This window comes from Musca vetustissima, unplaced genomic scaffold (genome assembly GCF_032173495.1).
Source record: "Musca vetustissima isolate MV318-11 ecotype Yass unplaced genomic scaffold, APGP_CSIRO_Mvet_v1 utg80184, whole genome shotgun sequence".
Taxonomy (NCBI): Eukaryota; Metazoa; Arthropoda; class Insecta; order Diptera; family Muscidae; genus Musca; species Musca vetustissima.
Genome location: NW_026883013.1, coordinates 4,339 through 18,237, shown reverse-complemented (window position 1 = coordinate 18,237; position 13,899 = coordinate 4,339). Strand labels below are relative to the sequence as shown.

The following is a 13,899-nucleotide window of genomic DNA, read 5'->3' as shown; positions in this document are numbered from 1 at the left end:
AATTGTGAAAGGTGCATAAGAGCTAAAGGTCCAACACGGAAGAGTCGAGGCTACATGCAGCAGTATAATTCAGGAGCCCCTTTTGAAAGAATCGCAATGGATGTAGCTGGACCGTTCCCAATAAGTGACTCTGGGACAATTGTGGATGTGTTCAGCAAAAATTGGATTTGTCGCTATGGTGTTCCATCGGAGGTTCATTCCGATCAAGGTAGGAATTTTGAATCAGCGATCTTCAAGGAATTGTGTGACTCCTACGGAATCAAGAAAACCAGAACGACGCCCCTACATCCACAATCAGATGGCATGGTGGAAAGATTCAATCGCACCCTGGAAGAACATCTACGGAAAGTGGTGGACAGTGGCCAACGAGACTGGGATGAGCATATTCCAAAGTTTTTACTGGCTTATAGATCGGCCATTCATGATTCCACATCCCGGACCCCAGCCAAAGTTCTGTTCGGAAATGAATTAAAGCTACCTGGCGATTTGATATTCGGTGCTACCCCAAACGACGATGTGAACCAAGATGAAGACAGTCAAAACTCTTTCAGTAAAGTCCACGATGCAGTTCGCCATCGAATAAAAATGGTTAGCAACCGCATGAAGGCAAGGTACGATCGAGCGGCAAATACCGATGGGTTTCAAGAAGGGCAACTGGTACTATTGTTCAATCCACAACGGAAAAAAGGACTATGCCCCAAATTGCAAACACACTGGGAAGGACCCTACAAGATTGTCACGAAAATAAATGACGTCGTTTATCGCATCCAGAGGAGCGACAGTCCCAGGTCGAAGATGAAAGTTGTACATTTGGAGCGGCTGACCCCCTACGGAACGGGAACTGTGCCTATTCGGGACGAACAGGCTTAAGCGGGGGGCAATGTTACGAATATAATTTTAGATTTAAGTTAATTTCGATGAATTCCGTTAATTTAAGAATTTGAATTGTAACGTAAATTTCTACCACGCAGTTTATTCGAATAACTTCACAACAACAACTACTGCACAGATTTTTCTACATCCTTCCATTTCCTCTTTCATTTTCTATTTTGTTATTCACGTACAATTCTTGTTAAACGTCATCATTGATGATCGCTTAATTCCTCTTTCTTTGTTACTCCCTCGCCTGTATATGTGTTGTTGTTATTGTTCACTCAATGTAATTCATCTTTCTTTGTTACTCCCTCGCCTGTATATGTGTTGTTGTTATTGTTCACTCAATGTAAGTTTGTATGTGTTTGTTGCATTGGTAGATTGTTCGTAATGTAGGTGTTACCAGATCGTCTAGAAACTTCTGTAGCGACAGGCAAGGCTCATATAAATAGGGGAAAGGGCAAGGCAGTTAGTCAGTTGTGAATCAAATCGCGAATTGAAACCGTCAAGTAAAGTAAAGTGCAAAGTAAAGTTGTTTCAATAAAATCATTGTAATATTCGTAATCAGAAAGAACCCGCGTTTATTTAGTACGAACTGTATTGGGAAATAAAACAACGTCTACACGGCATTAAGTAAAATATAAGAACGTAACAATAAATGTTTGTCATAATCAATTTGGCATACTCTGTGCTATTTCCTGAGGTAGGCAAATTGATGACATTCATAGTCTTCGTGATTACTTCAATAATATCAAGAACACTTTGGAACTGATATTCATGTTAGTTTGGGGTATATTGGCTTTCGAGGTAGTGAAACTAAAATTAGTCAATAGCATACATATTCAAATGCAAGCGAAAGAAGCAAGAATTCTCATATTATTGTCATCAGATAAATAGACTAAGTGATTATATTGTTACGAATATAACTTTAGATTTAAGTTAATTTAGATGAATTCCGTTTTTTTTTAAGAATTTGAAATGTAACGTGAATTTCTACTACGCAGTTTATTTGAATAACTTCACAACAACAACTACTGTATAGATTTTTCTACATCCTTCCATTTCCTCTTTCATTGTCTATTTTTTTGTTGACGTACAATTCTTGTTAAACGTCATCATTGATGATCGCTTAATTCCTCTTTCTTTGTTACCCCTCGCCTGTATATGTGTTGTTATTGTTTACTCTCTGTAAGGTTGTATGTGTTTGTTGCATTTGTAGATTGTTCGTAATCTAGGTGTTACCAGATCGTCTAGAAACTTCTGTAGCGACAGGCGAGGCCCATATAAATAGGGGAAATGGAAAGTCAGTCAGTTGTGAATCAGATCGCGAATTGAAACCGTCGAGTAAAGTAAAGTGCAAAGTAAAGTTGTGTGAATAAAATCATTGTAATAATCGTAATCCGAAAGAACCCGCGTTTTATTTGGTACGAGCTGTATTGGGAAATAAAACAACGTCTACACGGGATTAAGTAAAATCCAAGATCGCAACAATATCCTGAAAATCAATCTTTATGATACTGAATAATTTTTCTTTTTTTTTTTTTGTATTTTCTTGATAAAAGTACTTTTCACATTTTTCATTTCCATCCCTAATGTCAGAAAGAATTTCAAACAAACCGAACGATCGTTGTTGTGTGGTCTCACTCGTTTTTTATGTGTGCACACACATGTGCGAACATTCTTTGGCGAATGCACGTTTAGTAAAGAATTTGTCGCCATAAATTCATTCGTAAAATGAACACAAAACGAAAAAAATGTGTTTTAAAACATATCCCAACAACTATTGAGTTCACGAACGTTTGTTGTTATTTTTGTTGCTGTTTTGAGAATTCGCGAATTTTGTTTTCATTCGTGAACAAATATCAGAAACAAATTCAACCACAAAACGAACGATCGTTGTAGTGTGGTCTCACTCATTTGTTATGTGTGTGCGAACATTAGTTTGGCGAATGCTCGTTTGAAAAAGAATTTATCGCGATAAATTCATTGGTAAAACCAGTAAACAAAGTAGTAAAGTCAGACTGGGCCGACTATATGATACCATTCACAACTTTGGGTATATCGTACATATGTACCCTTATAGTATGTTTACATTTAACCGGATTTCATTAAACCAGTGGGTTTCAATTGTCAATTCCTTTGCATACATGTCAAATAAATCCTCATAAAGTAGGTTAACCCGGTAAAAAGTTCTGCCGTTTTACAATAGCATGTCAATGTTCCCTCGAAGGAGCATACTCGTGTCTTTCTGCAACCTATGATACCTCAAATAATTTATTCAAGTCTCAATTTGATACGTTGCGCAAAATTTAGTGTTATTCGGACAAACATTAAGGGCTAAACAGAATGCTCGCGTTGAGCCATCCGTAGCGTTTTATGTTATCGAAAATACAACAACCACAAGGAAACGATATGCGTTTGTGTTATCGTTTCCTTGTGGTTGTTGTATTTTCGATAACTTATAACGCGACGGATGGCTCAACGCGAGCACTCTGCTTAGCCCTTTAAGAGTTTGGCGCACCATTTATGTAAAATCGGACAAATATATATGCATATGTGGGAGCTATATGGGAACCTGAACCGATTTTTCCGAAACTTATCACACATCATTCTAGATTCATTTCAGTACGCTTTGGTGCACCATTTACATAAAATCGGGAGCTATATCTAAATCTGAACCGATTTTCATGAATCTTAACGCTCATCGTTCTAGACTTAATTCATCGTTCTAGAGACTTTGGTGCATCTTTTACATTTATAGGGACTTTGGTGTATCTTTTACATAAATTGGACGAAAATATATATTAGAGCTATATCGAACTCTGAACCGAGCCACTCATCATTCTAGGCTTAATTCATTACGCTATGCCAAATTTTGTGTAAATCGAAGGAATCGAAAACGAATCGAATCGGACGAAAATATATATGGGAGTTATATCTAAATCTGAACCGATTTTCACGAAAATTAGCATACATTTTTATAGACTTAATTCAGTACGCCATGCCAATTTTCGTGCAAATTGAAGTATATATAAAGGGAATTTGGTGTACCATTTACATAAAATTGGACGAAAATATATATTGGAGATATATCTAAATCTGAACCGATTTTCACGAATCTTAGCACACATCATTCTAGACTTAATTCAGTACGCTATACCAAATTTCCTGCAAATCGAAAGATATATAGGGACTGAGGTGAACCATTTACATTAAATCGGACGAAAGTATATATGGAAGCTATATCTAAATCTGAACCGATTTTCACGAATCTTAACACTCATCGTTCTAAATTAATTATGTACGTTATGCGAAATTTCATGCAAATCGAAAGTAATATAGGGACTTTGGTGCGTCTTTTACATAAAATCGGGCGAAAATATACAGTGGTGATCACGCAATTAAAACATTTATTGTGGTAAACATTTTTTGATCAGCTCTCGATTCGTTTGAAGTACTTTTGAATATTTTTTATTCGGAGCACTTCGATATACTGCACCTCAGAGATTTAGTGTGAAAATAGAAAATTATTTCATGTAATTTTTCCATAAATAACGGTTTTTATGAAAATACATCGACTTTGAAGTGGCCACATAATTAAAACATTGTGTGATTTTTTACTTTACTTCATTTTTTTAAAATATTGTTAAATCTATCAAAATTGCCAAAAAAATTGTACAGTACACCTAAAATTCAGAAAATCATCATTATTATAGAAAATAAAGGTCCGAATGCACCAGAAATTGCTAGAATTAGAAGAAAACAATAAATAATTCTCAAAATAAATAAATATTTGAAATAAAAACTCAAAAATGGGAATTAACCTAAAGGAACGATTCAACTTCGAGACTTTATTGAAGAAGGTCGAAATATTTTTGCAGTATGTGAGAAAATATCGATTGATATTGGCATTTCTTATATCAAGTCGATTGTTCGAGTAGTACAGAATATATTTTATCAAAAAAAAAAAAAAAAATCAGTCACAACGGAACCAACAGAGATCAACTCCTATGTTGACGAGTTACAAACATGCCTGTTACAAACATATGCACAAAGTCATAATACCCTGTACCACAATGCGGTGAAGGTTATAATGAGCCCAAGACAAAAACGAATGTATTCTGAATCATTCGCGAGCGAATTTTTGTGCACCCTCCATAAAGTTTTTAAAATTCCTCTAAAAATGTGAAGTCAGTTATATAATGTAGAATGCATAATGACGATAATTATATTATTCAGAAATTACGCAAAATTGTGCCGGTTCTAGTAAATAAATGACGCAACAACCCTAAATCCTGAATCTTTTGTATGTAAATGTGCTTTTATTCGTGTTCACAATCCAGTCGATCATACTTGATGTATACGCAATGGAATTGACGTTTGAGATCGATTGGATTTCGTAAATCTAAAGGCAACATTACTGAGAGTTAATTCTACCTGCAGCTGTGCTCATACAGCTACCTTATTAAATCTGCTTTGATCATGATCAATATCACAGTACTATTGAAATGCAACACTGGCTTTATGCGGAGAAAAATACATCTCATAGAAGAAAGTACCAAAAGTTGCAAGTGTTAAAAGTAAGAAATTAAGTGATCTTATTGTTTTTTTTTTATACCATCGTTGTCAATTTGTTGTGGGAAGGAAATTGTTATTGTTGCTTTTCAGATTTGATACAAATATTTTAAACTGTATTCAAATATAGATAAAACAATTGTGCCTTTAGCAATCTATTATGAGCCGAGATGAAAACTTGTGCTGGTTTCATGGACGGCTATCTCGCGAGTCTGCGGAAGAAATATGCAAAAGTGGTAAATTAAATGGTATTTTTTTAATATGTATTTGATTTAATTCACATATTTTCAACATATGTAAATTTTTAAGGCGAGGAGGATGGTACATTCCTTGTCCGCGAAAGTAATACTGCTGCGGGTGATTTTGTGCTGACCTTGTTACACCAGGGCGAGGTTTGCCATTATCAAATAAGACGTCATGGGGAGGACGCGTTTTTCTCAATTGAAGATAAAGTAAAGATTTTGCATGGATTGGACACATTGGTTGAATATTACCAGCAATCGGCCAATGGCTTAGTAACCAAACTCACCAAGTTCATTCGGAAGGATCCGCCACCGAATGAAACACGTAGTCATGGAAATACCAACTTGCTTCATCGCGCAGTTATGAATAACAATCATATTGTTGTATCGGAACTCCTGAAGTGTGGCTATCGAAATGTGGATGCCAAAAATCAAAATGGGCAAACCGCTATGCATCTGGCTGCATTGTACGGTGATGAAGCTATGCTCAATCTGTTACTAAACGCAGGAGTAAATGTTAATTGTATGGATACGGATAATAACATGCCACTTCATGTAAGTTCGGAACTACGTTTATTGGACTTTAGATCTAATGGTTTGTGTATTTTTAGTACGCTGCCAGACATCAGCGTGGCAGCTTTATACAACTTTTAATAGCTGCACATGCCAATGTTCAGGGTCGCAATATTCGAAACGGCTATGTGCCTTTACATGAAGCAGCAAAACACGGCAATTTGGAAGCAGTAAAGGAATTGTTAAGGAAGCTAATCATGAAAAGGTGGTACAATATCTGGAGACATATAAATTGAAACCAGCAAACACAAATAGATCACAGTGGTATCACGGAACTCTAAATCGGGAAGAAGCAACGGAAGTTTTAAAAACGTTTGCAGCGAAGTTCCAAATAGAAAATACTACAACTGAAAACGGAATTCAAAATGCTAACGTCGATGCATCAGGTTGCTTTCTGGTTCGCTTTTCTGAGAGAAAAACTGCAGGAACTGGTTATGTATTAACCCTGCTATATGATAATGTTGTGAAAAATTTCATAATTTCACAGTCGGTAAGTTCAAATAATATGAAATATTCTGATCTATATTTTGTCCAAAATCAGGAGAAAATCCATGTTTGTAATTTATGTTATCAACAAAAGAGTAGGATTAGAACAGCTTGCCTATTTTAAAATAAAAAAAAACATCCCAAATTAATATTGATTATAGTGCGCATAGGTCATAATTAAATTAAAAAATAAGTGTATTTGATTTTATTTAAATTGTTACTGCAAGAATTTACTATTTTGTGTCGATCATAAAGGAGAAGTTATAAATAATTTCTACAGTATATTACCTCTATTAAGGTTCAATAGAAATAACAATGTGTTTTTTGATTGTTTTTAATGGTAATTTTCATTACAGCTGTCATTATTCAGTAGATTCCCACAAACACAAAAAACACACACACAATTTAAGTTATCTTATAAATGTATCCTATCATTTACAGTCAAAATTTTTATACATTGATGACGGGCCGTTCTTACCAACATTGGTTGAAAAGTCCCAAAAAGACCAGCATCTTAGAAAGTATGAGTACATTACGAAAAAGTAAGCTGAAACAAAAATCAATATCATGTGACGACAAACCACAAGTGCCCTGCAACGAGGAAGAACTCAAACAGGCTGAAACATTATTGAAGGACTTGTCCTTTTCGACAGATTTTGCAAGTTTAAATTTAATCAACAATAACGGTGGTCAAAATGAATTGTATAATGTTCCCAAAAATAATGCAGCAGTTAATAGTGATACTCTCACGTCATCTTTAGATTCTAAGATGAAACCTGAATCTAAAACTGAAGAAGAAGTTGAATATTTTACAAAAAGTGATGTTATTATTGAAAGAGAGCGAAATCAACAAATTCCAACCGAAAGGTAATATACATATACATATTGTCATTGACTATCATCATTATTGCATAGTTTTGGATTTAAAGGAATATTTTCGCAAAATTTACAAAATGTTGGTCATTTAAGTTAATTTACTTGGAAGCTTCGGCTTTGTTAATGTAATTGTGACTGAACCGAAAATTTTATTATTTTCAAGACATACATAATGAGGATTGATAAATTGGAAATACTGTCCATATTCAATTCGGTTTATTTTAAACAAATTGATTGTAATAATATTTTCCTTCCTTACAGTCTGTCGCCAAATGCAAATGGTTATATACCAACAGTAGATATTCGCGTCTTTGCCGAACCCTATATCGATGGTGATAGTTACATGACTAAAGATGAACTTGAAGCATCTGCAGCCGAACTCAGAGAGTTTTCACATAATCCAGAACGATTAGATTCGTTAATATTCACAACATCCAATGAAAGTGAAATGGTGCGATATCTAAATCGACAAACAAGTACAGCATCTGTAGAAACGTCCAGAGCTAGTTCAAAAGTAAATTACTTGATCCCACCTGATTGTCTTAAACTTGAATCGATAATCGGAGAAGGCGAATTCGGGTCGGTTTATCGAGGATATCAAATTCAAAGAATTGGAGGCGATATGAGACGTCGTGAGGTGGCCATAAAAACATTGCGTGACGAACACTGTCGGACAAATAAGCAGGAGTTTTTACGAGAAGCCTCCGTAATGATCCGGCTTAAACATCATTGCATTGTTCAGTTAATAGGAATATCGAAAGGCTCCACTTTGATGATGGTTCAGGAGTTGGTACCATTCGGTTCGATGTTACATTTCATATTGGACCACAAGGAGAAAATTAATCCTAACTATGAACTGAAATTGTGGGCTTCTCAAATAGCATGTGGTACGTAAAATAATCGAAAGTAACAACAATAGTATATTATAGATATTATTTTATAGGCATGCAGTATTTGGAGAAACATCACTTTGTTCATCGCGATTTAGCAGCTCGAAATATTTTGTTAGCATCAAGAAATCAAGCCAAAATAAGTGACTTTGGACTATCTCGAGCTTTGGGAAATGACAACGAATGTTATCAAGCCAGTCAAGGTGGCAAATGGCCCATTAAATGGTATGGTTAATAATGGCATATTGTCAATTATGTCTTAACTACTGTTGAATTGTATTTAGGTATGCTCCAGAAAGTTTTAACAATGGAATATTTTCACATGCCAGCGACGTGTGGTCATTTGGCGTCACCTTGTGGGAAATGTTTTCCTTGGGAGAACCTCCTTACGGTGACATACGTGGCGTGGACGCAATTAAATTGATTGAGAGTGGTCAGCGTTTGCCTAAACCCCCCCTATGTCCGGAACACATTTATGAAATAATGTTAAATTGTTGGAATTACAAAGCTAAAGATCGTCCCACATTCCGATATCTTACAGAATTTTTTGCGCGTGACCCAGATTATCAAAACATTTTAGAACTAGTTAAAACTGATCACATAAGTTGAAGAATACTCAATACAAATCTCTTTCTTTTTTCATTTTTATTATATTTTCATCGATTACATTCAAGTGCAATTCTATAATCATCGATATTTTAAGTGTACTTGTCCTTATTTTTTGAGAACGTGTGGTATTTTATCCTAGAGTATTAAACAATCCAATTCCATCATTTATTACATATATAAAATATGTATTTAAGTTATATGTGTTGCCGAAATTCGTGTCATTGGTATCTATTAAGTTTGATCTAGTTATAATGCAAATAAAATATTAGCAAAAAAATTTTTGATGTGTGTTTTATAGACTGAACAACATTGCACAGTGAATTTTTTTCTCATTCTCGCTTTCGAAAGCCAAAAAATCCGCTTTGGGGAAAAATTAGTTATTCTGATTACAGGGAGTGGGAGAATGTGATGACATTTTGTGCGAAATTTTTTCGCTAATAAATTTAAAGGCAGATGACTAGAAAAACATAAGTAATAAATATTTATATGAAAAATATTTACACAATACTTATTTTATGACGATTGAGAATATTATAAATGATTGTATGCAAATTTTTAACTCGAAAACAACAAATAAAATGCCATTGGAAATCCAAATATAGTCACGGAATGCATAAAGGTAATAAGAAATATTTAAGCTGAGTATGATGCATTTTGGAGGCGAAATAAAGACATTTACGGTGATGATCTGACCATTAAAAAATATATATATATCGTTAGTTAAATGCAAAAAGGCGTAACTAACAAAAAAATTTAAAATTGACTTTTTGAATGAATATTGTGAATGTCAATAAACTACATGTGTTGACAAAGTTTTACACGTCTGCGGTCAAAAAAAGGACCTTATATTAACAAAAAACAAAAAGACGTAACTACAAGTGGGTTTCGTTCCCACGACAATCGGATTTACGCTCCGGAACGACCCGAGTTCGACTCAGCCAGGGATTGTCAACTCAGCGACAGCTGTACAAAACGAAAGTTTTTTCCACAGGTGAGCAATTCATGTCGGCAGCTTTGCTCGCCATTCTTTTAATCCGTGCCGGCGTTGAACAAAACCCAGGCCCTGTTGTCTGGTTTTGTTCAGTGTGTCATCAACAGATCGCTGCAAATTCCACCTCTGTGCGATGCAATGTTTGCAACAATTGGTGTCACCTGAGGAGGTGCTCAGGTCTTACCTCACACCGCGACTGGTCACACAGCTTCATTGCCAGCTGTTGCCTGCAGCCTTCGACATCTAGCACCTTAACTCCAACAGCCCCGAGAAATTCCATCCCTTCTCAGCAACCTGCCCAGAACTCCAAGTGGACCTGTTCGGTTTGCGGGGAAATCATACGGAGAAATATGACATCTGTAAGGTGCAATGGTTGCAGAAACTGGTGCCATATGAGAAGATGTACCACGCTGCGTTCACACAGGAATTGAAATTCAGGCTTTGTAGCCGATTGCTGCACAAATAATCCAGCAATATCCGCTAGAATTCAGTGGAGTCCTTCCAGTACTACGGCTAGCACTCCGTCTAGTTTTCCATCCAGTACACTATAGGTAATTTGGACAGTTTTTAGGCAAAAAGTAATTTCTTCAATTTTGGAAAATAATATATTTGTTGGTGGCAATAAAAAGAAAACATCTCAAAATTTATGATTCTGTAAGATTTTTTGCGTAAAAGGGTCTTTAAAGCGGTGGAAATTGTTGCCAAACTCTACACTTTGAAAATAATTTTTTTTGTTTAAATTAAGGCTTATTTTAAAACGTTTGAAACCGCTTAATACAAATCATAAACATAAAAATTAAACATGGAGAGTATTGGCGGTGGCGTGTGCTGTTTATTTAATATATAATATTTGTTAATATGTTTGTGTAGCGATTCAAAGTTTACATAGTTGACTATAATAAAATAAATGCGTTTATTTTTTACACATAAGTCATTTTAGATAGACTTTTACTAAAATGTTTAAATTTGTCTGATCTTTTGACAACTGTAATATATAAATGAAAGTGTTCTAAATCGATTCCAATACGTCTCAAATTGCGATTTTTTGCGTTTTTCAAGATATATCCGTTTCTTGTAGAGAACTTCAGAATAGAAAACAATAAAATTTTCGATATTTGGCATGATGAAAGAAATAAAAGCAAAGAAACATATTGTTATTTACAACGTCCCCGCACGTAAAGTTGGCAATAACAGCAATATGGACGAAAAATAGTCTAATTAAAAGAGGAAATTAGGTTATTTTGCATGCATTTGTCAAAATAGACCAAATGTCATAGGAAGATACAACATTTCCGCGAAAAAAAACTAATACACTCCAATTTTGATTACAAAATAAATAACATGACTCGTAAACCGCAAATAGGTTGTTGAAGGAAAGATTATGAGAAAAATTCTAAAAAGTAGAGAAGAGGAAATGGCGGGCTGGGGTTCCCCTTAGAATGTAAACCACCAACATTTACTTTTTTCAGCATTGATTAAAAATAAAAAAGTGGTATATGAAAACATTTTGTTCAGTATATCCAGTGTTTACTATAATCGTGTTCGACTGTAGTACACATGGTTTTATCTCACTTTTACATATTGTTACGAATATAACTTTAGATTTAAGTAAATTTAGATGAATTCCGTTAATTTAAGAATTTGAATTGTAACGTAAATTTCTACTACGCAGTTTATTCGAATAACTTCACAACAACAACTACTGTATAGATTTTTCTACATCCTTCCATTTCCTCTTTCATTTTCTATTTTGTTATTGACGTATAATTCTTGTTAATCGTCATCATTGATGATCGCTTAATTCCTCTTTCTTTGTTACCCCCCTCGCCGGTATATGTGTTGTTGTTATTGTTTACTCAATGTAAGGTTGTATGTGTTTGTTGCATTTGTAGATTGTTCGTAATCTAGGGGTTACCAGATCGTCTAGAAACTTCTGTAGCGACAGGCGAGGCTCATATAAATAGGGGAAATGGAAAGGCAGTTAGTCAGTTGTGAATCAGATCGCGAATTGAAACCGTCAAGTAACGTAAAGCTGTAAAGTAACGTGCAAAGTAAAGTGTGTCAATAAACTTATTGTAATAATCGTAATCAGAAAGAACCCGCGTTTTATTTAGTACGAACTGTACTGGGAAATAAAACAACGTCTACACGGGATTAAGTAAAATCCAAGAACGTAACAATTGGTGTCGGCAGTGAGATTACGATAATACTACGATGAAGTTTAAGGATCTACGAGTGGAAGACTTGAAGAAGGAGCTCAATAAATTGGAATTGTCCTGTACTGGCAACAAGGCTGAGCTACACAAACGACTGTTGGATGAGTTCGAGCGCCGTGGTATGAACATCGATACATATGAGTTTGACAGTAAGGATGAAGTGGATTTATCGGAAATGGGCGAATCCAACGGTGGGAAAGTCTCGTCAGTAGCTGTCAGGGGTGACGATTTAAGAGAAATGCTGGCTAAAATGTTTGAGGAAAATTCTAGAAGGAGCGAAGAGAATTTCAGAACGTTAGAAGAAAATTCGAGAATAATGAACGAGAAACTCGAGAACATTACAGAATTTATTGGAAGGAGAGTGGAGGTCCAAATTAAAGAATTGGATAAGAAAGTGCAGTCGGTTGACGAGAAAATTCTGTCTGTGGATGAGAAATTTCTGGCCCACGACCACAGGTATAGGAATCTGGAGAAGAAAATGTCGGAACTGGAAATCAAAGGTGGTCCGGTGCGAGTTCCTGATAACGCACTAAAAATCAAACCTCCTGTATTCGACGGTTCTACGTCATTCAATGTTTTCAAGTTACAGTTCGAGACAGTGGCTTCTAGAAATTCGTGGAACGACAGCGACAAAGCGGTTGCACTACTTCTGGCATTGAAGGGCAGTGCTGCTGATGTTATACAGAGTATTCCTGTCGCTTCTAGAAACAACTAGAAACCTATTGGGCCCAGTGGGACAGTCTACTTATAAAAGATGGTTGCCTATATCGCAAATGGGAAAGTGAGGACGGTAAATCTCACCGGAACTTGATCGTCGTCCCAGACTCCAAAATAAGAGATGTCTTGTCGGAGTTTCACGATGGGCCAAGTGGAGGACATCTTGGCATAGCAAAAACCGCTGAAAAGGTAAAGCAGAGATTCTACTGGGTCGGCTGTCAAAAATCCATTGCCGACTGGATCGCCAATTGTGAGCTAAGAGCTAAAGGTCCAACACGGAAGAGTCGAGGCTACATGCAGCAGTATAATTCAGGAGCCCCTTTTGAAAGAATCGCAATGGATGTAGCTGGACCGTTCCCAACAAGCGACTCTGGGAACCGGTATGTCCTAGTGGTCATGGATTACTTCAGCAAATGGCCAGAGGTTTATGCTATCCCAAATCAAGAAGCCAGGACAATTGTGGATGTGTTCAGCATAAATTGGATTTGTCGCTATGGTGTTCCATCTGAGGTTCACTCCGATCAAGGTAGGAATTTGGAATCGGCGATCTTCAAGGAAATGTGCGACTCCTACGGAATCAAGAGAACCAGAACGACACCCCTAAATCCACAATCAGATGGCATGGTGGAATGATTCAATCGCACCCTGGAAGAACATCTACGGAAAGTGGTGGACAGTGGCCAACGAGACTGGGATGAGCATATTCCAAAGTTTTTACTGGCTTATAGATCGGCCATTCATGATTCCACATCCCGGACCCCAGCCAAAGTTCTGTTCGGAAATGAATTAAAGCTACCTGGCGATTTGATATTCGGTGCTACCCCAAACGACGATGCGAACCAAGATGAAGG

The 13,899-nt window shown here is 36.1% G+C and overlaps 1 protein-coding gene across 1 annotated transcript; it reads left to right on the top strand.

Moving 5' to 3' along the window:
• The first annotated feature begins 5,606 nt into the window (after positions 1–5,606).
• LOC133329762 (tyrosine-protein kinase Shark-like) lies at positions 5,607–9,126 on the top strand. The gene is given in 8 exon segments (XM_061538225.1): positions 5,607–5,684; positions 5,758–6,245; positions 6,302–6,443; positions 6,446–6,749; positions 7,191–7,616; positions 7,887–8,512; positions 8,569–8,740; positions 8,800–9,126. Coding segments are annotated over 8 exon segments (2,559 nt in total). The 5' UTR covers positions 5,607–5,608; the 3' UTR covers positions 9,125–9,126.
• Positions 9,127–13,899: the final 4,773 nt, after the last annotated feature.